At 37.7% G+C, this 25,421-nt stretch overlaps 3 protein-coding genes and 1 long non-coding RNA gene across 5 annotated transcripts; 3 read left to right on the top strand and 1 right to left on the bottom strand.

The window, feature by feature from the left end:
- The first annotated feature begins 309 nt into the window (after window positions 1-309).
- On the top strand, window positions 310-1,922 carry LOC132111180 (G-protein coupled receptor 151 protein-like). The gene has a single exon (XM_059518340.1). The coding sequence runs from the start codon at window positions 343-345 to the stop codon at window positions 1,561-1,563; it is 1,221 nt and encodes a 406-aa protein (XP_059374323.1). The 5' UTR covers window positions 310-342; the 3' UTR covers window positions 1,564-1,922.
- Window positions 1,923-4,482: 2,560 nt separating this feature from the next.
- LOC132110842 (uncharacterized) lies at window positions 4,483-13,146 on the top strand. Its single transcript, XM_059517850.1, has 6 exons — window positions 4,483-5,072; window positions 7,344-7,409; window positions 9,496-9,625; window positions 9,735-9,915; window positions 10,006-10,706; window positions 10,847-13,146. The coding sequence occupies exons 3-6, from the start codon at window positions 9,503-9,505 to the stop codon at window positions 11,621-11,623; spliced, it is 1,782 nt and encodes a 593-aa protein (XP_059373833.1). The 5' UTR covers window positions 4,483-5,072; window positions 7,344-7,409; window positions 9,496-9,502; the 3' UTR covers window positions 11,624-13,146.
- An 86-nt stretch (window positions 13,147-13,232) lies between these two features.
- LOC132110843 (pantothenate kinase 3-like) lies at window positions 13,233-18,542 on the top strand. Of its 2 annotated transcripts, XM_059517851.1 has the most exons (8): window positions 13,233-13,336; window positions 13,465-13,723; window positions 14,885-15,237; window positions 15,799-16,052; window positions 16,158-16,334; window positions 16,928-17,051; window positions 17,260-17,385; window positions 17,470-18,542. In XM_059517851.1, the coding sequence occupies exons 2-8, from the start codon at window positions 13,495-13,497 to the stop codon at window positions 17,518-17,520; spliced, it is 1,314 nt and encodes a 437-aa protein (XP_059373834.1). In that variant the 5' UTR covers window positions 13,233-13,336; window positions 13,465-13,494; the 3' UTR covers window positions 17,521-18,542. The 2 variants fall into 2 exon arrangements, with proteins under 2 accessions (XP_059373834.1, XP_059373836.1); XM_059517853.1 differs by lacking the exon at window positions 13,233-13,336 and having other exon boundaries at window positions 13,589-13,727.
- Window positions 17,854-23,464, bottom strand: LOC132110845 (uncharacterized). Its single transcript, XR_009424686.1, has 2 exons — window positions 23,420-23,464; window positions 17,854-18,753 (listed from the first exon to the last, which is right to left on the bottom strand). It is a non-coding gene; the product is annotated as an uncharacterized LOC132110845 (long non-coding RNA).
- Window positions 23,465-25,421: the final 1,957 nt, after the last annotated feature.

A 25,421-nucleotide genomic window follows, 5' to 3' on the forward strand; every position in this document is an offset into this window, starting at 1 on the left:
CCAGAAGGGTTATCTCACTTATTTAGTATTTATGATTAATGTCACCATTTGCACTATCAACTACCAAAGCACAATACACAAAATTACAAGACGAAGTTTTTTTCCAACTGTTACGTATGTTCACTTCGATCAAGCGGTGCTGTGGAGAAAATGGGAAACCTCATTATGTTCCAATCCCATAATAAACAAATCTAGGTTTGTGTTTCCCTTCAGCTACGATGACGTTGATGCTTGACGACACTGAATGGCATCTCTTCAAATATCTGCAATCAAGCGCGTGTAAGGGAATTCTGCACAGGAAAGTGCATCCACATCATACAACTTCCCACTGGATTGCGTCTCATGGAGTTTGCCATGGCAGTGAACAGCACATTTGTGAGTTTTGACGGTGGTATTCAGCAGTTAGAAGGTGAAGATACTAGAATAATCGTTCCGGCTATTCTCAGTACAATCAGTGGGCTTGGGATCGGTGGGAATGTGCTGGTGCTTGTGGTACTAATCTACGTTTTCGCCAGCCAGAGCGCATCCGAGGCAAACGTGATGCTCGCCAACTTGAGTGCAACTGACTTGATGATACTCGCTCTGTGCGCTCCCGCGCGCGCGGTCACATACTACAAGCGCACCTGGACACTCGGACTACTGGCTTGCAGAACTACAGAGTGGATTCAGCACAGCTGTCTGGCGGTAAAAGCATTTACACTGTTAGCTATGAGTCAAGCACGGCATAACTTTTCCAGTCATCCCGAGGAGCAGTCAAATTTCCGTCAAAAGAATGTTGTGATAACCTTAATGATCATATGGACGGTTGCGCTCGTGTTTCCGGTTCCTGATATCATTTTTTCCAGGTTAAAAGAAGAGGGAAAAATCAGTCTGTGTGTGTCCGAGTTAACATCTCAATCCCAAGATGCAATGCGAGTATTCAGTAAGATGCTACCATTGGGCATCTACGTTCTTCCCATCATCCTCTCTGCCGTGTGCCACATCAGGACCATCTTCCTCATCAAACCGAGTTCCCGCGAGAAGTCTTCTCTTGCACGTCAGTATGAGCATTCTTTGATGTACCTAAGCATCATCACCATGAACACTCTGATGATGCTTCCCGAATGGGTCTCTTGGGTGTGGATACGCCATGGTTCTGCCGAAAGCTGCAAACCTTCAGTCGGTTTGCTGATCTTCGCTCAGGTGTGCATTTACTTGAGTAGCACGTTATTTCCCGCCATTCTCCTCACCATGCATGTACCCCTCAGAAAGAGTCTTAGCAATTTGTGTTCACTGCTGGCTTGTCGACGTGATAAACACAGACTAAAACTTGAGGGGAATGGAAATGAGATGCACACTGTGGTTATGAAGGTGTTGGATGAGCGAGGATGTGTGACCATAACAGGGAGGCATTCAGATGCATCCTGTCAAACTCTCCCAGATCTCGAGCACTTTTGGAGCGAACGGCGAAACACTACAGTCACAGAAGATAGTGACCCGTTACCATGGGAACGAATGAATCACAGCAAAGTTGAACTCTTACCTTTGACCTCTGTTATACCCGTGTTGGAAAGTCCAGTTTAAGATGATAGCTGTGTTTTGGAGAATGATAGTTAAATATAGCTCGTCCAAGATGGTAACCCACCAACCAACCAGCTGGTCATACCATCATCAAGCTAGTTTTTGGAACATGGTAGCTGGTTGCACATGAATAATATAATTCTCCATAAAACGTGACAGATCTACTAATATTTTGTACATCTGACACCCCAGATAATTAACTGTGCAGTCATGTATTGACTAAATGTATTGACTATGAAAACCTTTACCTTTGCACAAGGCCAAAAAGGTTACATTTCTTTTTTTATGAAGTAAATTATCCAATTGTCACTAGTCTGCTTCTGTTTTGGCTGTTGTGTATTTAATTAATGTATGTTCTGAATCTTAACTATGAAATGATTCAGATATATGTAAACAATAAAAATATGCTTTAAAATGTGTATTGTTTAATCCCTTTGTTGGATGATTTTAAATGCAACCTAAAATACAGGTGCAAATATTTAAAAACATTTTCAACGTTATTTGTTAAAAAATGTGTCATAGAAATATGCTTACATGCATGCATTATATTCTTTTCACTATATACACAATATATATGTCTTTATTTGTATGTGGTATCAAAAGATTAGAAAATTAATAGAAAATTAGAATCCTATATTGTCAGTCAAGAGCTCAGAGTGGATGCTTTTTTAGTATATAGGCTCTATTAGTGCCGAATGAATGATTAGCTTAAGGTGCTTTTAAAAGATCAGGGTTCTTTCAACAAAAAGCTTTCTTGGTTACTCCAAAATACACTCTGACATTTAACATTCCAGGGTGAACATACTGTGACGCAATATATAGGCCAAGAATAATCTCCACAAATGTGATTGGTAAACACCTAGCAGCTTAGCGGATTTATTTTATTTTATTTTTTTCTCATGGCAAGTCTCTATGACATGAGGACATGCCACTAATGTAGTACATTCATAATGTTTTTGCCAAAAGTATTTACATCAATATAATTTACAACAACTTATACACTCAATATTAAGTTTTTACTTTAGACTCAGAACATATGAAAAGGAATGGTTTAAAAGGCACAGTATTGTATTTACCATATACAGTGTGGTTTGCATTGCAATGCATTGATAGTTTGAGCTAAACACAAGGCCAGTGATTTATCATGCACAGTATTTTATCTTCAGTGGCCCATATACACACAAACACAGAGGCTGGCTGTAGCCTTAGGAGATATGCTCTCATTATGTATTTTCTATAGTATAACAGCGATTACCAGGGAAAAGACTGAAAGATGCAGTCAGGGTGTGAATTCAGTTGGATAGAGGCAAGATGATGAAAGGAAAACGTGAGAGTACAGCTGTACTCTGTGCATGCAGGGCCATCTAATGGCCATTTGCAGAAATATTCACTGTGGCGACTTGGTGAATTGGCCATTGATACATACATGAGGGTATTTGCATTTAGTCAAGAACCAAACAGTTTCTTCAACAAAAAATATACAAGTGTATTTGTATTACTTTATTATTACACTGCTGCACCTCTTTCTCTTTTTGCTTTAGCTGACATGATCAAATATCTCAATTTTCCATAGGGCTACTCCACTTTAGAATAGGAGGCCCAAAACAGGAACAATATAGCAATAGGGGCAGCACAGAAACGTCTTATAACTAGGGAGAGTGGGGTGAGTTTAGAGTTTTTACTTATGCTATGTTGAAAGCGAGCAAATGACGGTAATGGCTCCAACTTATACCTAAATTTCAGGATGTGGTGCATCCTTGGAAATAATAATTTTTTTCTTTTTAAGTGTTCTTTTGGCTCAACCTGCCTCCATTAAGGGGTAAAATGAGCCACATGGAGTTAAACTGTGCCACAGTAAAAATTAATTCTTAAAATTAATGTGTGAGCCTTGTAATAGACTCACTGTTCCCTCACCTGTGGCTCAAGATGCTGGGTTAAGATCCAGATCCCCACGACCCTAATAAGGACATATAGGTTCGGATAACAGAATGGACGGATTAATGACTTGGATTAAAGGTGGATGGATTAAGGTATTATTTAAAGATACAGTTCACAACTCTGAAGGTGTTTTTAAAATGATTAGACCATCTCAGAATAAAACGTTCCAATTGAAGAATAAAAAAAAAAAAAGGGAAATAAAATTTCATAAAAACTTCAGATTGCAATATTCATAAACAAAGACGATTTAAAATTTACAGAACAAAATCAATTTCAAAACATAGAACAAAATCCAAATCATGTTTGGTGTAATGATTTATAATGATAATGTATAATTACAGTAAAATAATACTTTATAATCATAAGGGGTGAGCAACTGGCTCAATTTTCCTCCAGGACCTTTGGCTCAAATTACTCCACTCCTGCATTTTAACAAACTTGTATCATCCAGCAGTTTAGAGCTAACATCATGCTAACATTATAGTCTCATTTTATACCCCCCCCCCCCCAGATTTGTCTGTAATAGTCCTTAAACATACAAAATCGATTTTAACAGCAAAAACATAGTATTTTGAAACTAAATGTAGTTACCAAATAATCACCCCACTCTCCTCTATTTTATATTAATAATGCGAATATGTGTTGCTAATTATGCTGTTAGTTTAACACAATGACATCTTATTAAAACAAGAACAAAACGAAACTCATTTGATGGAAATATAGCCTATCTATTTTAATAGTGTAGATGGTTCAAAGCTTTTACTTCTCCAGATGATAGCTCTCTTTAGGATTTTATTTAGGTTAGTAACGCAAATCACTAAAGAAGAAATATTTAGGAGTAAACATTTCTTTTGTCATTAGGCCTACTGCAGATGTGCAAGTACGTAACGCGCATGTCTGAGAACGCGCGTCTGCGCAGTGTGCACACTCTTAAACACGTATCTAACTCTTTACAGCCATTTTGAAAACGAATTCCCCTATTATTATTGAAATCTGACACATTATTTGTACACATTTATATTTTTGATGGCGGGCAACATGACCCAGGCCACAAAAACGGCGGCTCGAGGGTCTGATAAAATGAACTGAAGTAGCCTCGTTCAGCATATCTCACCTCTCCCTCTGTCAGAGTTGATCAATTTTCAATTGCGTCTTCTTTATCGGATTTTACAACTGCCACACCTTAAACAGCTATATAATTGAATTAGGTAACCATGTAGACTATTTCAAAGTCTACCAGACCTGAAATAATTTACTTTCGACATCACCGTTTTTCCCCTTCGACCGCTGCACCTGCCAACAAAATGATACAAATAATAATGGTTACGATTTTTAAACTTATCCTTGCAAGTCATCCGATACCAAAATAATTTTTACAAAACGGAAATATGAATATTTAGTGGCGTAATATTGTAACAAGTTGATACACAGTTCCAGGATCCAATGACAAAGACAAACGGGGTGTGATGAAGACAGAGGAGGGCTGTGCTTTAAACGCTGAACGGAAGACGTGGATATCGAAACTTAGAGGTTCAGCCTGCGAAGGACCTCACAGACTGACCTTCGTCTAAAAGGTAGGTTCAAAAATACACTTCAGATTTAAAAAAAATTATGTTTTGGGCGCAGATTATAGGCTACTGTAGCTACTTGCGTTTCGTGTATTCATGTCTTTCTTATATTAAGCTCGCGGACCAGTAAAGTTAAAGACGAATTCACTTACAAACAGGCGGACTATCTCTTGTAAACACGTGTTACATGAAGTCAAATGTTAATAATTTGAGACGTTTATGTGCGCATTTCGCCTAGCTATGTTTCTGACACTCTCGACTTGTTTTTCCTGGCAAATCGACTTTACATGCATGTTCAAATACTGGTTATAATAGTTCGCTGAACTCTTAGTAATCATTTTTGGATGGGATTCAAAAGTTGCTCTTTGTCGTTAATCTTAATCATTTTCGTCATGCACAATGTATAACATACTTGAAAGCATGGTGTGCTGTATATCAAGTCAGGTGCTTCCTGGTCAACTTGAAGTAGGCTACGTGACAATGTTTCTTCAAGGTTTTCCGTGGAAATGGTGCGGTCGTTTAGAGGACATTCCACATGAGAGCAGGTTTGCCAGTTTCCTTGAACATAAGCCAACTACACAGTCTCTCATTGTGACCTCAACCTAGTTCTTTAAACCATATAATAATTTATTAGAAACTGTGAATAGTCTAGGACTTGCTGGCTGCACATTAGCTCTGAGGAAGGACAGCTACTGCCTACTTGTCCAGTTTAGTGTGGCATAGAAGAATAAATGGACCCTTATGTCTGTTATCATCACAGATGACATATAATAACTCTGTTCCAGTTAAACTATTTTATGTTTGACCTTTAAGGGACGTGAGCTATGGATTAACCTGCCAGTGCATTTGTTCAGAAGAGCAGTACTATCATTGAATCTTACAACAGATTGTAACTGCTCAGCTGTTTAAGTGCAAACAGACCAGGGTTCAGGCTAAAAACGGTCTCTGATGATTTGTTCCCACTACACAGCAAGTTTTTTCATGGGTCCACTTTTTGCTATGAGAAAGATTGAAATGTGCTATGATTTATTAATGCTTTATGCATGTAGTTATGTGACACAGATGCAGGTGATGTTTGTGTGACTGTCTGCTTTGGACGAGTCAGACATATATGGACATATAGTATATATGTTTCTTCTTTCAATATTGTATGAATAGTTTTCATTCAGTACTTCTTAAATCAAATTCATAATTTTTACCAATGATGTTTATTAAACATTTTATACTTCTTGTTAGTGTACTGTTAGAAAGTATTATAAAACATGAAAAGTATTATGCTGTATAACTGTTCTCTACTACTTTTCTACTATCATTCTAAAACATTAAATGTTATAGTTGTATTTATATATTGCACAAGCTGATACACAGATATCAAAATCAGGTTGAGGAATCACCCCAGAAGACCAAACAAATCAATGGTTGCGATCTTGGTACACTTTGGTTCATTCATTCACAAATGTTTAAGTCAAATGAAAATGATTTACAGATACACTGTACATGTACTCAGAAGCTTAGCATACACATTAAGTGAATAATATCATATGTGTCTACAGGAAGTGCAGCTCTAATCTGTCTGTCACCAAAAGAAAAAATGTATGTCCTCATTACATGATGGCATGATTTATTTTAGGAATATATTTAACAAGACCTTACAATCAGGAATGATTAATTTAAACAGTCATTAACATATTAACCAAACCATAAATGGACAGAGCTCTGACTTATAATGAACAATTTAGTACACCTTGGTAAAGAATTAGAATCATTAGAAAGAACAGCAATGCATTTGAAATAACTGGTGTGACAAATGTTTTTAAAATGTAGAGTGGATATGAGGAATGCCCATTCAGGGACAACCCCTGTACTGATGAGTCAATGTTGCAACTATGATGCAAAATCTGCTTTATGTTCCTCATATCTACATTTTACAACATTTATGTTACATCAGTTATGTAAATGAATTTATGTTTTATCTGTTGTTTGAAACTCTTTTATAATGAAGGCCAAATGGAAACTTAAGGATTTCCCCTAAAATTCTCATGCATACATCAGTTTTCACTTTCACTTTCAAGTGAAAGCTTCCCTTATCCAGATGTACTGAGACAGGATGGATTATATGAGATGATGCAATAATATTTCTAGCAGTGTCAGGAGACTGCACTCTCCCTACTGATTATTTTAACAATTAAATTCACACTTGTAATGATAACGTTCACAATAAACTGTTAAGATTAAACTTAAAGGCTTTCATAACAATTTTCTTTAATTGTTTCCCAGGTCTGATTTGGAGTCCAGATTCAGGATCACAAAGAAGAAGCTGTTGGGTTTTACTGTTTAAAGCAGGTACCAATATTCATTTTGAAATATGTGATTTTATTTAGTGCAGGGGTGTCCAATCCTGCTCCTGGAGGGCCACTGTTCAGCAGAGTTTAATTAGCTCCAACCCCAATTGACCTATTGGTAAGCCCCTCCCCTCGAATGCAGATGAGCCAATGGCAGTTGAGTATCAGCTGCATGGTGACCGGTCTTGAACTCTGAAATTTTTTAGGTTTCAGCGCCATAAAGAAACATTGGAAGATCCGAAGCTCTCCGCGGTGTGATGCTACAAATATGGAAAAACAATGTGCCTGGGGTACTTGTAACTTTGATTCCATGCATTCTGAGAGAATCAGCAATAGAATTTATTTTATTCCATTTATTCCAAGCATTCAAACCCAATCCCAATGAAGATGAAAACTTTAATTTTCTGGGTGTTACACTGTCATTTTCATCTGCTCCAGCAGAACGGTGAAGGAAAACTCTGTAGGGTAAAAATAGGCTAATTTTCCACCTCTCCAGAGTTAAACAGTTGAGTTTTATCAATTTCGAATCCATTCAGCCGATCTCTGGGTCTGTCCGTAGCACTTTTAGCTTAGCTTAGTTTAGCATAGATCATTGAATCTAATAAGACCGTTAACATCTCGCTCAAAAATGAGTTTCTATATTTTTCCTATTTAAAACTTGACTCTTCTGTAACTATGTAAATTAATGTAATCTTACCCTGCGGTACATGAATCCTGGATGTTGTCATCTTCGACTGTGACGACCGTAACATGAGGCTTTAGCCAGTTGCATTGTGATCTGTAAACCCTCGCTTCCAAATTAATCTTGTTACCCACCATATTTATTTTAAAATCTTTTATTTATTCCTCCATGGCACATTTAAGTCACACTCAAAAACATCTTTGGACAAGGTTTACACAATGATAGCTGTCATTGTTAGACTTGTCCAGGTCAGCAATAGTAACTAAGGTGGCGGGGCTTACAGATAGGTCCATTAAACACACCTGAACAAGCTAATCAAGGTTTTACTAGGTATGCTACAAACTTCCAGGCAAGTTTGTTCAAGCAAGTTGGAGCAAATTCTGCAGGACAATGGTCTTCCAGGAATAAGTTTGGACACCCTTAAGGGGATAGTTCACCCAAAAATGAAAATTATTTCATTAATGACTCACCCTCATGTCATTCCAAACCTGTAAGGCCTCTGTTCATCTTCCGAACACAGTTTAAGATATTTTAGATTTAGTCCGAGAGCTTTCTGTCCCTCCATTGAAAGTGTGTGTACGGTATACTGTCCATGGTTAGAAAGGTAATAAAAACATCTTCAAACTGGTCCATGTGACATCAGAGGGTCAGTTAGAATTTTTTGCATCGAAAATACATTTTGGTCCAAAAATAGCAAAAACTACGACTTTATTCAGCATCGTCTTCTCTTCCGTGTCTGTTGTGAGCGAGTTCAGAACACTGCAGTTAAGTGATATCCTGTTTACGAACGAATTACTAGATTTTATCGGATCTTCTTTGACCAGTTCACCAAATCGAACTGAATCGCTTGAAACGGTTCGCGTCTCCAATAAGCATTAATCCACAAATGACTTAAGCTGTTAACTTTTTTAATGTGGCTGACACTCCCTCTGAGTTAAAACAAATCAATATCCCGGAGTAATTCATTTACTCAAATAGTACACTGACTGAACTGCTGTGAAGAGAACTGAAGATGAACACCGAGCCAGATAACGAACGAAAGACTGACTCGTTTTGGGTTTTTTTTAAGTCGTAGTTTTTGCTAATTTTGGCCACATGGACTACTTTGAAGATGTTTTTATTACCTTTCTTGACATGGACAGTATACCGTACACACACTTTCAATGGAGGAACAGAAAGCTCTCGGACTAAATCTAAAATATCTTAAACTGTGTTCCGAAGATAAACGGAGGGTTTGGAACTACAGGGTTCCAAACGGAGGGTTTGGGTTTGGAACGACATGAGGGTGAGACATTAATGACATAATTTTCATTTTTCGGTGAACCCTTTAAATTTAGAGTGATTTATTAACAATAAACCATTGAATAACATTATTTTTCTATCTTTCTCTCTTTATCTTTATAAGTGCAAAAATGTCATTTACACGTGAGCAATTTTATAATGAGGCAATCAGGCCGAATTTGGCTCGTTTTTCATCAACGGTCAAAGTGAGAGATATCTTACCTCACATTCAATGCCTCACACTCACTGATAGGGTAAGTAGTATTACATTTAACTACAAATAATATCATAATTATAACCAGATATGCAAGAGTAAAAGGACTTTTTTCATTTTTTTTACTAACTGAATTAGTATTTTTGTAGGAAGAGGTCGAAGCCAAGAGAGAAACTTCTGGAAATTTCACTGCTATGCAGACACTTCTTGACAATCTGCGGAGGCGAGAGAAATGGCCTGATCAGTTCATCACTGCACTCCGGAACTGTGAACATAGGGAACTGGCTGATGAATTAAGTGCTACTTATGATAGGATCAGGGGGATCACAAGTAAGAGCTTTCCTGCTAATGTTCTAAACAAATCATGAAAAGGAGGGAGATTATTTTATGAATGCCTTTTGTTCTTTGTTTTATCTATAGATAATGCTGCTCCTACACCCAGACAAGCACCTGCTCAGGCTCCTTCTTATACTTCAGCTGGTGCCACAACAACCATTACCACAGCAACAATTCATACAGTCCCAGCAAACACTTCTCCACCCTCAAGGGGAGCCCCAGCAAGTTCAACTGCCTCTACCAACACTGCAGCCCCAGAACCATCTCCTGCTCCTGTTCTCCAGGTTCCAGAGACACAGCAGGTGCAGAACCCGCCTACTCCAGTTCCAGCACCTTCTGCTGAACCAATTTCCCAAGCTGATATCGTTCCTCCTTCCCAACCACCTCTTCCTACTGCAGCCTCAGTTTCAAAAGTGCCTTTACCTGTTCAGCAAAATGTCACAACCCACACAGGGGCAGATGAGAACAAAACACCTGTTTTAGATAGTTCAGGTGGTTTGGCTTTAACAGACCAAACCACCATCTATTCATCAAATGGCGAAGGTCTCCTCTCCACCTCAAATGCTCAAACATCCTCCTCAGACACTTCTACTTCTCAAAGCCAAATGACAAAGACTTACACCACCTCCCAAACTTCTCCGAAGATAAAGAAAACCCAGGTGCCATCAGAAGTCAAATACATTGGCACTTCTGAAAGACTCCCTGTCCAAGACACATATCCCTTTCTGAGAGTGGAAAGGACATTTCAGGAGCCGGAAGAGATCTCTGACCCAACTGCAAATGAGGTAACAGTCAACCCAAAGCACTTCACTGTTGTTTTTTAGCAATACTGTGACAGAAAGTTTGTTATTAAAAAGATCTAGTGAACTCTTTTTCAAGTTTTCCAATGGTTAATCTGTTGTCTTCTGTGGCTTATTCTTTCCAGGTTGTTCAAAGGAACAACACTGTTAGATTGCCAGTTTTTAATGCTCCAACAAATTCTACTGGAACAGCTCAGGCAACATATTTTGCACCTGCAGAGGTGGTTATGCACGTTCCCTCCATCGACCAGGAATATTTCAGCAAACCTGGCATCCTTGAGCATTCAGAACTCCAGCAGAACAGACCAGTGACTCTTCCTGTCTCGCAAGAGGAGCCTTGCTCAGTGGTTTCAGATGATTTGGAGATCAGCAGATCGGTGCAAGCAGCCGAGCCTTCCACAGAACCTGGACCGTCTACTAGTCTTGCAGACCAGAACTCTGCATCCCTTGCTTCCCTTGGTTCTGCTACTCAGTCCTTTCAAGACCCTCCATACACTGCTGTTTCCTTGACCCTCAACGAGCCTGAGGAGGACCACTATGAATCTCTCTACGACAATCATACACGGATAAATGTATTTCAATTTGCTGAAGAGCCATCTACTGAAAATATGAATGGTCAGCCGCCAAACATCCTGCAACGTAGCAGAGTCATCTCTAAAGACAACAATACCCTGAACTATGTTGGCAAAGAAAGTGCGGTTTATCTCTCTGAACCATTTGGGCATGACTGTAAGAAGTCAACCACCATCAAAGTTCGAGAGGAAGAATCCAGTGCTGCAACGCCAGAGCAGAGAGGAGAGGGGTGCCCTGAGTTATTCAGGATAAACAATGGCCACCTTATTGCTGCAGCAGGGATTGGTCTTACTGCTTTTTTCTTGGCCTGGAAGTTCACCCACAAATGAAAATTTTGTCATCATGTACTCATGTTGCATGAAACCCATATGAGTTTTCTTTTTCGAAGCAAAATGTCCAGACTGCTCTTTCCATAAACAACAGTGGATAATGATAACTGGTGCTGTCAAGCTCAGAAAAGGACAAAACATACAATAAAAGTAGTCAGATGTTTGCTATATTCCAAGTCTTCTATAACCATTTGATAGCTTGCTGTGAGGAACAGACTAAGATTTTAGTTGTCCAATATAATATCTGTCGCCTGTGGTTTATCCTTATGTATTTATTTAAATGAGTGTGTATATATAGGACTATGTAATCATGGTTTGCCATGTGCCTTACATACATATGCCTTGTATGCTAGGGCCGATAATGAATGCCGTTGCACCTTTTTCACTGCTATTAAATGGAGTGTCATGGAGCTTTAAAATAAATTGGAGAACCCAGCTTGACAGGCATTATAGTATTCAACAATTTAATTTATTGTGAGTTGTGAGAAGTTGCAGGAATACATCCTGTGAGTGACAGACCATGAATATAAGGAGCTGTTGCATAACCTAACCTATCGGACATGTCTAAAAAACTCATTTGGAACATATTACATGGACTGGACAATTGATCCAACCCTCTCCACTAGCCCCCTTAACAGAAGACTCACAGGAGTGTTTCTTCTCAAACTCATCTTGTTTCTTATGAATCCTCATTCACAGATGCCTTAGTGAAAACTTTCTCCTTCACTGTCCCATATGTTCTGGGCAGTTTTACCCCGTAAGAGTTTCAAAGTGCACACACACAAGAACACTGTCTGCTTTGGAAAAAATCAAATGTATTCTCCTAATGCCTTCTGTAAGAGGGTCCAATAGTGGAGTAACTGTTAAGATATGTTAAGCTAAATGCAAGCATAACCAAGTGCCCCATGTGTGAAAATGTAAAGTTTATATTGTTTATAATGCTGATATAAGTGTTGTGTTGAAGTGTTGTGTTGAAGTCTCCAAGTACAGTGCACAACAGTAATACTTTTAGTTGAAAAATATCATTTTCATTTTTGACTCTTTTATTGAACACTGTATTCTAGGCATATATTCAGTATATTCATGCATTCTCTGAGATTCAAACTCATGTTCTTTGGGGTTGATAGCCTCATTGCCCTATCGTTTGGGCTGCAGAAACAACATGAAAAGATTTGTGCTATTAGCATAAAGTTATCTGTGTAAGGGTAACATTAAACAGCTACACATTGTAAGTAAAGATTGTGAATGTCTGAATGAATTAGGTATACAAATGTAATCCATGTCATTTTTAATCAACTGCACTTTATTCACACATCAATTTAAATGATTGAACCTGGTTTTAAATGCACTGTATGCTACTCCTGATCCTTTATTTGGGCCTGTATGTTTGCTAGATACTATTTTCCAGGGGAATATGTGTATCTATGCTTAACTGTTTCGCTTTCTGTGTACTGGTTAAACTTGATCATGCATTGTCATAATGATTTCCAGAATTGTTTCTGAAATAAAATGTCCTACCTTGAGTCTTTCTGGTCAGAGAGCATGAAAGGCGGTAAAAAGTTTGAACAAATGATGCTTGCAGTGTTGTTATGTGAAGCTCGCCATCTGCTGGTGAAGAAGATTACGTGCTCGCCAATGAGCGAATGGATGAACCGAACTGAGAACCTGATTGGCTCGTTGCGAGTTCAGTTGACAGGAGAAGCGCATTCATTGGTGAGTCGAGTAACTGTGCTTGTGGGGTAAACACAGCGACGTAAATTTTTTAAATGGAGATGTAAATGGCGATAAGAAGCACCGACAATGCATTTGTATACGTTAACGGTGATTTTTCTCATTAACAGTCGTTGTAGAGATTTTTGGTAAAATATATAATGGAGCTGAACGGCTTCCACTGTGACGGCGAGGGATGTGCGGAGGAGAAAGAGGAAGAACCGCCAGCGCTCAGGCTGCCTCGATCGAAGACGGAAACGCAATGTAGCCGAATTGCTACACCGGGTGCAGACAGCGCAGTGGCCGTCGACAGTGCACTCCGAGAGCAACGGGTGTCAAAATCGACACCGGTGATGCTGAGGCTGGATTCGCTGAAAAAGAACAGGCCGCGTAGGTGAACCATCTTGTTATTGCGCTAGGTAACAGGTTTAACGGAGCTGATGCCACAGTGAAATCATATTGATAAAATCTCAAATATATATAATTAAATAAAACATAGTCATCCGCCTTAAAGCGGTTTTAGTCAATTTCGTGCGCTCACGGTCGTCATCATATTACGTGACAAAAATTGAATACAAAAACTACGTTTTTTCCTGAAAATTAAATGTTGTGTATAGACGACAGATATATTTTAAGTTAGCATTAAACGTAATACAATAATTTGAATAGCATTAATGCTATAACGTTACTCTAATTAATTTAATAAGCAAGATTTTCTTAAGAAATCTTATCAAAAGGCAACCCAGAACTGTAGTACAATGGTACGGAGTCATGCCATTTAATAACCAAAAATGTGTGAAACAATTTTCTAACGTCATGTTGACCTATTCGTCAAGCTCAACCATTCAGTCATGCAAAGTTATTGTGTAAAGAACAAATAATTCTCTTTGATTAATGAGGAATGTGTTTCAAAACTAGTTAAAACCCTATTGTGTATATTAATTCGTAACTCTGTAACTTATTCTGTTATTTTAAATGCATTCTAAATGTTGTCTATTTAAAATTTTATGTACTGTTTAGAATTTAGCTAAAAATAGCAAAATCACAAATGAGGATTTTGTTTTGAACTGTTTAGAAACTTCCCAAATTTTGAATGACATTCAGCCAAGTATGGTTACCCATACTCAGAATTCGTGCCCAGCATTTATAACCCATCCAAAGTGCACACACAACGTGAACACACACCCGGAGCAGTGGGCAGCCATTTATGCTGCGGCATCCGGGGAGCAGCTTGGGGTTCGGTGCCTTCCTCAAGGGCACCCAAGTCATGGTATTGCCAGTCCGAGATTCGAACCCACAACCCTAGGGTTAGGAGTCAAACTCTCTAACCACTAGGCCACAACTTCCCGACCATTTTACCTCCAGAGCTGAAAATGTGGCAACCTCAATGAAATTAACAGAAAATAAAACGGTTCATAAAAAGTTAACTGAAATTGTTCCTAAAAAAGTGAAATGAGTAAAGCTTTACAATTGACAGTTCAGATTAACTCAAAGAAAAATTTTAGAATATGCACAAGATATTGAAGTCATTTACCTACAATTGTTCCCCAGCTTTCCCATGGTTTGGCATGGACATTGGCGGCACATTGGTGAAGCTGGTCTACTTTGAGCCCAAAGACATAACGGCAGAAGAAGAACAGGAAGAGGTGGAGAGTCTGAAAAGCATCCGTCGCTACCTCACCTCACACACTGCCTACGGCAAAACAGGTATTCGGGATGTTCACCTGGAGCTCTCTGACCTCATCCTTTGGGGCCGCAAGGGCAACCTGCACTTCATCCGCTTTCCCACGCACGAGCTGCCTGCCTTCCTGCAGATGGGTCGAGACAAGCACTTCTCCAGTCTGCACACCACCCTCTGTGCCACTGGAGGTGGTGCATTTAAATATGAAGATGACTTCCGTACGGTGTGTTCAAGATTGCATTGTTGCACTTATATATGTATTATTATTATTATTTTATTTATTTTATGTGATTTGTTTAAAGGAATAAGTAACTCGAAAATGAAATTATGGCCTTAGGCTGTCCAAGATGTGTTTGTTTCTTCATCGGAACAGATTTTGAGAAATGTATCGGTGAATGGGTGCCGTCAGAATGAACGTCCAATCAGCTGATAAAACCATCACAATAATCCACACCACTCCAGTCTATCAATGAACACCCTGTGAAGTGAAAAGCTGTGTGTTTTTAAGGAACAAATCCATTATTAAGATGTTTCAACTGTACAAGGTCTTCTGGCCAAAATACGATTCCATCATCCAAAACTGTGATGTTTTTATCTGCTGTTTGGACTCTCATTCTGATGGCACCCAGGATCCAAAGGTGAGCAAGTAATGTAGTTGTAAATTTCTCCAGTTATGTTGCTACTTAAGAAACCAACTTATATTCATCTTGAATGGTCTGAGGGAGATTTTTGGCAAACTGTTCCTTTAAATAAATGGTTCCCTGTGTTGTCTTTCCTTACCAAGATGGCCAATCTGCAGCTGTTGAAGCTGGATGAGCTGGATTGTCTGATAAAGGGGGTTCTGTACATTTACTCAGTGGTCTCAAGTGGTCCACCTGAATGTTACTATTTTGAGCATCCAACAGACCCTGAGCGCTGCGAGCAGAAGGCATACAACCTGGAGGACCCCTATCCTCTGCTGCTTGTAAACATTGGATCTGGTGTCAGCATACTGGCTGTATACTCCAAAGACAACTACAAACGTGTCACTGGAACCAGGTTGGTCATGACTTTATAATATTGCATTCTTTTTAAATAACTCTTAAACAGTAAACAGGGATTTTACTGTAAAGCTATAGTAATCTTTTCTGTATTTCCCTTCAGTCTTGGTGGTGGTACATTCCTTGGGCTGTGCTGTCTCTTGACTGGATGCTCCACCTTTGAGGAAGCGTTGGCAATGGCCACAGAAGGAGAAAGTACATGTGTGGATAAACTAGTCAGGGACATCTACGGTGGCGACTATGAGCGATTTGGCTTGCCAGGATGGGCTGTTGCCTCCAGGTACAGTCATATACACTAATGTTTGAAAGTATGGGGTCTTTTTATTTTTTACATTTTCAATGTTTTTAATCAATCCAAATGAACTTGAGTAGTTTAATCCAAGTATTGTTAAGAGATTGTTAAGAGATACAGTCCATACAGAGAAACAGAATTAATTTAGGCTTTTAATTACATCTAAACAATCATGTGACTTGAAATTAAACTGGTTGCTGCACATATTTTGGTTAACTGGACTTTCAGTGGAGGGACATGTATTTGAAGATTAGCCAAAGTATAATGGGTTTCATCATGACAGATTTTAATATTTGGGTATATTATTCTTAAACATGTTTGTCATAACTGTGATCATTTTTTTCAGGATTATTTGATAAATGGAAATTCCAAAAGAACACTTTAAAAAAATTGTATCATTATAAATGTCTTTTCTGACATTCAATTGAATTTATCCTTGATAAATAAAACTTTTTTTTGCTATATGCAAACAATTACATTTTTATTCATTATATGACACTCTTATCATTTTAAAATGTTTCTGTTATGACAGAAACGAATACACGTTAATCAATATAACGTGTGTGCATTTTCTTTTGCAGCTTTGGGAACATGATATGCAAGGAGAAGAGAGACTCCGTCTCCAAGGAGGATCTGGCTAGAGCAACACTTGTGACCATTACAAACAACATTGGCTCAATCACACGCATGTGTGCGCTCAATGAGGTAAACATGCACATCCACACTAGAAATCACCATTATTTTGTCCTTGCCCTTGTCTGTCAGCCTCTTTACGGTGCTGCCTTGTGGAATCTGGATCAAGCAGCATTGTACAGGGCTATGAGAGACCAGGTGCCAATCAGCTCCTAGGAAACCCCTCTTAAAAGAATGACATTTTCAGAATTGATGCTTATGATAAGTTTCTTCCATTTAGAACATTGAAAGAGTGGTATTTGTTGGGAACTTTCTGCGAGTGAACACATTATCCATGAAGCTGCTCTCTTATGCTTTGGACTACTGGAGCAAAGGACAACTCAAAGCCCTGTTCCTCCGACACGAGGTGTGTGTGAGCCTTTATAATACCTCCAAAGCTCAAACAAGATCTAAACAAATCACTCATTGTCATTTTATTTGTGTTTTTCAGGGTTATTTTGGAGCGGTTGGTGCACTTTTGGAATTACCAAACCCATCCTGATCTGTTACCTTATCATAGATCACGGCTTTTACCAGAACTCAAAAATATTTATGCAAACAGACCATAGTTGCCTTCATATAACAGACAATGCCATCAACTATGCAGACCAAGCCTGGACATTATCACCAAAAATATTCTAGTCATTATAATAACATCTCTTAATGATCTATACAGTCAGGTTAAACAATCACATATAGTTTAAGGAATTGTTGCAAACATCAGAACTATTTAGAGCCGGTCAATTTTCAAAGGCTTATGCAAAGACCACCAGCTGATATGAGAATAAGACAGTACGATTTGATACATAGCTTAAATCAACACTTCACAATCAGGTGATTAGACATCATTTATAATGTGTCGGCTGTCAAACTATTATCATTACAGGTTATGAAAAGATATTTCATCAAACAGAAGAACAGTGACTGAACCCTGTTTATGTTTGTTAATGACAACACATTTCACTGTTTTTGGGGCACAGCAAGCTGATATCAGTCAAGCACCTTTCTTTTGCATTTTGCTGTTTTGTATGTAATACAATGTAAATGCAAAATTAGTAAGTATAATTTTTGCCGTTGGGGTCTGTTATATGAAAGCTGTTTTTTATGTGTAGTGAGTTCAGAGTCAGAATTTCATGGATGTCATGTAGGTCATATTATGTTTATAGAGAAACTGTTGTTTGACAGCATTTTGCATAAAACTGCTGTGAGAGAGAAAAGGATCTAATATCAGGGATGGGAACAAAAACTTTTACACTATGGATAATTATCCTCCTTGTTTTTTTCTTTTTTTGAATAACTTTGTTTCCCTGTTGCATAAATCAACACCAAACCAACATGTGCTCTGTTGACTTCTCTTTATAGTCTGTTGTATCAGATGTTATTTAGTTATTGATCATGTCTGTATGGATATAGTTTGTTATTACAACAGCAAATAAGTGCCTTGCGTTTTGTTTAAAACATGGAAAACAAATTGTTCCTCAACAAAAACGTCTTTGTACCGTTTTAATCAAAACTATTTTTTTTCTTTTTTAATAAAATACGTAACAATATAAGGCTTCTTCGTACTTTTGACATGGAGAAACAATGATCTATTAAAACTATATTTTTATAGTAGTGCGTAATTGTTTTATTTACATATTCAAGCTAATTTTGAGAATCAGAACCCACGTGTCATTTTACAAACGCGCATTAACCAGAAGAACGTTCCGGTATCCAAGCAGGAACATCTCCTAAACTGTGAAAGATAGGGGTGGGCGGATCGATCTAAATATCGATAGTATCGATGCCAACACTGGTATTGGTATCGGATTGATACAATTGTAATTTAATCGATATTTTAATTTAAATATCTCTCATCTACGTTCATTATACTTTGCTCATGTCTTCTACCTCTACAATCCTAAACAAACGCTGCTTTCACATCCTGGCCCACTTTGCTACTCCTCCTATGGGAGGCCGTTTCAGCATAAAAACGTTCCAGCATTACTCGTCTTAATTATATTTTTACTAGTAACAATTAAATTAAAGAGCTCTATAATTTAATTTGTACTAGTAACAATTACAATTATAGAGCTCTATAATTCAATTTTTACTAGTAACAATTATGATTGTAGAGCTCTCTAATTGAATTAAAGAGCTCTGCAATTGTATTCTTACTAGTAACAACTGAATTAAAGAGCTCTATAATTCAGTTTTTACTAGTAACAATTCCAATTAGAGAGCTCTACAATTCATTTATTACTAGTAAGAATTCAATTGCAGAGCTCTCTAATTCAATTGTTACTAGTAATAATCCAATTGCAGAGCTCTACAATTCCACTAGAGAGCTCTCTAATTCAATTGTTACTAGTAAAAACTGAATTATAGAGCTCTCTAATTGTAATTGTTACTAGTAAAAACTGAATTAGAGAGCTCTTTAATTCAATTCTTACTAGTTAGTAACAATTCTAATTACAGAGCTCTATAATTGTATTATTACTAGTAGAAACTCCTATTCATGAGATGCAAAACAGATTGCAGAATCCCGCCTACAAAAGTGCGTTTCAAAATAAAAGCCCTGTAGCGTGGTTCTAAAGTATCCTGAAATATTTTACAGACTTAGGTAACATATTAATCATGTTCACATTTAAGGAAAATTAAGATGATGCCTGAGATGAAAGCCTTTTGACAAACTTGATATTAAGGAGTATAAATTAATTTTAAATATTTACAGTGTTTAGTATTGTTATGCAATAATAGAATGATTGTGTTTGTTGTTTAGTAAAATAGAAAACATTAGGCCAAATAGTCTTAAACTTTTTTATAAATTGTGACTCGATGTTAAATCTTGCCTAAAGTTTGTTCAAGTTTTTTTTTTTCTCCAGGTTGCAAGATTTTATATTTTGCTTCAAATAAGCTTATGCCTGTTGTGGTTGCATGTGTTCAGGGCTCCAGACTAACTTTTTTCACTAGGAGCACAGTGGCCCCCAACAGAAACTTTTAGGGGCACAACCAGGAAATTTAGGGGCGCACACCGTAAATCAACATGCTAACCAAATCTACTAATTTCCACTGTATTACTAATAAATACTTTAATAATAGATGAAGAAATTACAATGTGCTGTTTCAAATTCAGTGTCACATTTTATTCTGCACTTTTGAAGATGCAACAACAAGGTAAACTGACAGCACCATCGCTGTCATGACAGTACAAATAGTAAACAAAATACCATACATCCAGAATAAAAAAAAAGTGCTTATTAACCTTCCGGTCATTTCACAGTTACAAACAATACTTAAATGTATGTAAACATTAGGGGCAATATGATCTCTGCCTCATCTGCACTCGTGACTTACAGTCGTTTGTTTTGCAAAGGCAACCGATAGTGGAGTTGCATCTTGATTAATTATGTCACGTTATACTCAATGTTTCCGGCTGAGGTAATGATTAAACAATGTGTTGTGCTTTAATTGCGAAAAGTCTGCACTATTAGCAAACACTATATTCACCGCATTTCTGGAGTAGCTGCTGCAGTAATCACAGTTCATATAGATGTTGGACTAATGAAAGTACCTCAGCCAGCTGAATTCTTTCAGACAGTCTTCTCGAAAATGGTGAGTGCGGGCTTTTTCGCCAGACCAACCTCTGACTCTGCATCATCATCCAGGTCGGAAGAACAAATCAATAGTTCGCTTGCTCATAGCTCAGACGCACGCACATATCAGGTTGTGATGATATTTGTCTCCGTTTCCTTCCCACAGATGTTTACGCGCGCTCGATTATCTATAGGCCCCTCCCCCTCCACACATTTTAGCCACTTACAGTGGCCATTCCCTATTCTTCTCACACGCATTGGCCGCCTCACAGACAGGCATCACTCAATGAGACGCGAGTGTGTGCTCGCGTCTCATGAGTGAGTGTGTGTGTGTGTGTGTGTGTGTGTGTGTGTGTGTGTGTGTGTGTGTGTGTGTGTGTGTGTGTGTGTGTGTGTGTGTGTGTGTGTGATGTTCAATTATCAATCAATCCATCCATAACCAAGAGAATTACTAGACGATTTTCATTATCATTATAATTACTATCATCATTATCGTAGATTTTGGCCTTTACTTTGGCCTTTTCAGAACTTTTATTATTATGATCATTATTATTATCAATATCATTATTATTATTATCATTACTATTACTATCATCATTATCATAGATTTTGGACTTTTATCATATACTTTTCAGTGTCCCACATTAGGAAGCACCAGATTGTTTTTAAACAACTTGCACTAAGAGCATTAATATGTCTATAATTTATTTTATGAATGTGTTATCTGCATTTTCTCTTTTTATTTTATTAGGAGACATCCTGGGGATTTTAAAATGGTATTGTGTTTGAATTGAAATGTTTTGGCTACAAATCGCAGATATTGCAGACTGCTTGCTCTGCCTCTCCACCGTGTACTTCGTCCATGTCGGCTGGGGGCGCCAAAGTTTCCCGCCTGTCTGTTTATATACCCCAGTTGAATAATATGCATAAGGCACGATTAGCATAATGATATGTCGCTGAATACAGAGCTCTGTAATGCAATTGTTACTAGTAAGAATTGCTATTGTAGAGCTCTGTAATTCAATTTGTACTAGTAAGATTGCAATTACAGAGCTCTCTAATTCTAATTGTTACTAGTAAGAACTGAATTATGGAGCTCTGTAACTTAATTCTTACTAGTAACAATTCAATTAGAGAGCTCTGTAATTTAATTCCAGGGAAGTTGTGGCCTAATGGTTAGAGAGTCGGACTCCCAATCGAAAGGTTGTGAGTTTGAGTCCTGAGCCGGCAGGAATTGTGGGTGGGGGGAGTGCATGTACAGTTCTCTCTCCACCTTCAATACCACGACTTAGGTGCCCTTGAGCAAGGCATCGAACCCCCAACTGCTCCCCGGGCGCCGCAGCATAAATGGCTGCCCACTGCTCCGGGTGTGTGTTCACAGTGTGTGTGTGTGTGTTCACTGCTCTGTGTGTGTGCACTTCGGATGGGTTAAATGCAGAGCACAAATCCTGAGTATGGGTCACCATACTTGGCTGAATGTCACTTCACTTCCACTTCACTCACTTAATTATAGAGCTCTCTAATTGGATTGTTACTAGTAACAATTGAATTAGAGAGCTCTATAATTTAATTATTACTAGTAAGAACTGCAATTAGAGAGCTCTACAATTGAATTGTTACTAGTAACAATTTGATTATAGAGCTCTATAATTGAATTACAGAGCTCTCTAATTGGATTGTTACTAGTAACAATTATGATTAGAGAGCTCTGTAATTCAATTGTTACTAGTAACAAATACGATTAGAGAGCTCTCTAATTCAATTGTTACTAGTAACAATCCAATTAGAGAGCTCTGTAATTCAATTAGAGCTATGCAATTACACATATCTTTAATGTGTATGTTTACTAGTAATAAATCAATTGAAGAGCTCTGTAATTCAATTGTTACTAGTAAGAATTCAATTAGAGAGCTCTATAATTGTAATTGTTACTAGTAAGAATTCAATTAGAGAGCTCTATAATTGTAATTGTTACTAGTAAGAATTCAATTAGAGAGCTCTATAATTGTAATTGTTACTAGTAACAATTGAATTACAGAGCTCTATAATCCCAATTGTTACTAGTAACAATTCAATTAGAGAGCTCTATAATCCTAATTGTTACTAGTAACAATTGAATTACAGAGCTCTATAATTAAAAATGAATGGCAGTCAATGGAGACATATGACTAGTAATAAATGAATTGTAGAGCTCTCTAATTGGAATTGTTACTAGTAACAATTGAATTAGAGAGCTCTATAATCATAATTGTTACTGGTAAAAATTTAATTATAGCGCTCTGTAATTGTAATTGTTACTAGTAACAATTTAATTGTAGAGCTCTATAATTGTTATTGTTACTAGTAAAAACCGAATTAGAGAGCTCTACAATCATAATTGTTACTAGTAAAAATTGAATTATAGAGCTCTATAATTGTAATTGTTACTAGTACAAATTAAATTATAGAGCTCTTTAATTTAATTGTTACTAGTAAAGATATAATTACGACGAGTAACGCTGGAACGTTTTTATGCTGAAACGGCCTTCCATACTCCTCCCTCTCCTGTTGCTCTGCTGTGAGTCGTTGTTGTGTCGTCACGTGACTCACTGACACAACGCGCCGAGGAGCAGCGAACAGAGGGAGAGCGAAACTGATAGCACATTGAAGTCTAGAAGCGGGGCTCAGGGAGTGTAATTGCACAGGTATAATTGTTCTTTGTTTGTTCTTCAGTAATAATTGTGTGCACTTTATTTCATTTGCTTTTAAAACCAGGAAAAGGTCAATACTGACCCTATATGTATTTGGTATCGGATCGATACCAAATTTTGCAGAATCGCCCACCACTAGTGAAAGGGTTGTGTGTTTTTACTCAAATGTGGGGGTTCAATCCAGAGGCGGCCTTACCTATGTGGCCCCGCCCTCCAAGGGGGCACCCAACAGAACAGGAAAATCCCATTCATTTTCTCCCTAGGATATTGATTTTCAGACATAATGTCTAAAGTGGTCTCCAACACGTTAGTGATGGGATTTATGGCTCTTTGAGGGGATCCGGATCTTCGCGATCCGTTCCTTTCAAAGAGCCTTTCAAAAGAACGGCTCTTTTGGCTCTTTTTAAATATTTAGTCAGTTTTAAGAAGCCAGCTTGGGGGCATCTCAGTTTATCCTGGAAATAATTACTGGGAGGAAAAATGAGGTGAGATTTGTAGTCAAATAATTAAAACTCAGATATCACACACCAATATCTGAGTTTGAATTATTCTGAAATATTGATTATTACCTCGTTTGTCATGTGTGGACTATATTCCATAGGGTTGCACAAATCCCTCTGCTTAAGACAGTGACATCACTATTTTGGATTTATCTTTAGTACAAAGTGTGTGTGTGTGTGTGTGTGTGTGTGTGTGTAAAGCTACGTTGACTTATGTTATTCATACAATACCTACTCAAATAAACATCAAAAACAAAGCGGCTGCAATGAATTTCTGTGCAAAACAGCTTTTACTACAAACACTTTCACACAAGAACATTGTTATCACACAAGAACATTTTGATAGAAAACAAAAAATATTTAAAGTAGATAAAATTAGAATAAATAAAATGGAAATGTCTACATACTACATACTATTACTACTGTAAACTTTGCAAATAGGACATCAGCCCCTTCAAGTCAAGGAACAATAACAAAGTGGGCTGCAATGAACATGCACAACTAATAACTAATAACATAACGCTATAAAGGGTTGGCCTGCGCTGGGTGCGCCCCTCCCCCTATAACTGTTCTGTCTCGCGGAGGAGCTCATTTGTGTGCATCTGTGTGAAACACGCATAGGAAAAAAGAACGACAGAAAGAACGGCTCCCCTCCAGCCGCGACTCGGCTCCCATCGTTCATGTTTATGAGCCGTTCAAAAGAATCGGTTCGTTCGCGAACGTCACAACTCTACAACACGTCGCTCGCGAGAGTAGCTCGTGACCTGATTGGAGGTAGCTCGAGGGCCGTTCAATATCGCGTCTTTTGCACGCTCAAGTTCATTATTTCAAATAATTGAAGCGACGCGCTCATTTTTTTCCAGGCGCAACAAGTCAACATGAAGGATGGGGGTGCACCCAAACTACGGGTGTTTTTTCTAAATAAATCTTCTAGCAGAGCTACAGCAAAGCGTTTTTCGGTGGTGGAAATCCATTAGCTATTAAAACTTCTCTGTCGTTGTGGAGAGCGCATGGTGCATAGCAACGACAGACGCCACGGGAACCGAATTTTACTATTAATAATAAAAGATAAGCTAATAATGTGCATTGTAAATGTCAGTATTTTGTCTTTTTTTGAATCATTCTTTCTATAAAAATGATTTAAAGGCTGAAATATGCGAGGTTTATCTTTTTATAAAAACTTTTTTGTCAAAACTTTATTTGAACGTGTACATGTTAGATAACATGTTGCAAGACACTCCTTTCAAATTTGGCAATCATTTTTAATGTTACTATTTTAATGTTCATGTAAACAAAAAGTGCATATTGATGGTAAGTTTATTTGTTATTTGGTTTTCTACATAAAACTTGGTGAATTGATTTTATTGTGTAGTATTAGTACTTTTTGAACAGGATTATGTGATAACCATGCTCATTTTGGTCACTATAATCATGAAATTACATTTTCATACCATTTTATCTCTAGTTATGATGCACTATAAAATCAACAATAATTATGTGTTTTTACAGTATAATATTTTGATATATATAGCCTATGTCAATTAAGGGGGACATATATAGGCCTACAATAACTCTTTTAGGTCTAAAACAGTTAGCATAGTTGTTAATATGAGAGTTATGAGACATTATTTAAGAGAT

This window comes from Carassius carassius, chromosome 30 (genome assembly GCF_963082965.1).
Source record: "Carassius carassius chromosome 30, fCarCar2.1, whole genome shotgun sequence".
NCBI lineage: Eukaryota > Metazoa > Chordata > Actinopteri > Cypriniformes > Cyprinidae > Carassius > Carassius carassius.

What these genes read in the sequence shown, in the direction of transcription:
- LOC132110842 (XM_059517850.1), top strand. Translation starts at nt 9,503, where the DNA reads ATGTCATTTACACGTGAGCAATTTTATAATGAGGCAATCAGGCCGAAT. An exon ending in GCCTCACACTCACTGATAGG is followed by an intron (nt 9,626 to 9,734) that starts GTAAGTAGTATT and finishes GTATTTTTGTAG; the next exon opens with GAAGAGGTCGAAGCCAAGAG. An exon ending in TAGGATCAGGGGGATCACAA is followed by an intron (nt 9,916 to 10,005) that starts GTAAGAGCTTTC and finishes TTTTATCTATAG; the next exon opens with ATAATGCTGCTCCTACACCC.
- LOC132111180 (XM_059518340.1), top strand. Translation starts at nt 343, where the DNA reads ATGGAGTTTGCCATGGCAGTGAACAGCACATTTGTGAGTTTTGACGGT.
- LOC132110843 (XM_059517851.1), top strand. Translation starts at nt 13,495, where the DNA reads ATGGAGCTGAACGGCTTCCACTGTGACGGCGAGGGATGTGCGGAGGAG. An exon ending in AAACGTGTCACTGGAACCAG is followed by an intron (nt 16,053 to 16,157) that starts GTTGGTCATGAC and finishes ATTTCCCTTCAG; the next exon opens with TCTTGGTGGTGGTACATTCC. An exon ending in GGATGGGCTGTTGCCTCCAG is followed by an intron (nt 16,335 to 16,927) that starts GTACAGTCATAT and finishes TTTCTTTTGCAG; the next exon opens with CTTTGGGAACATGATATGCA.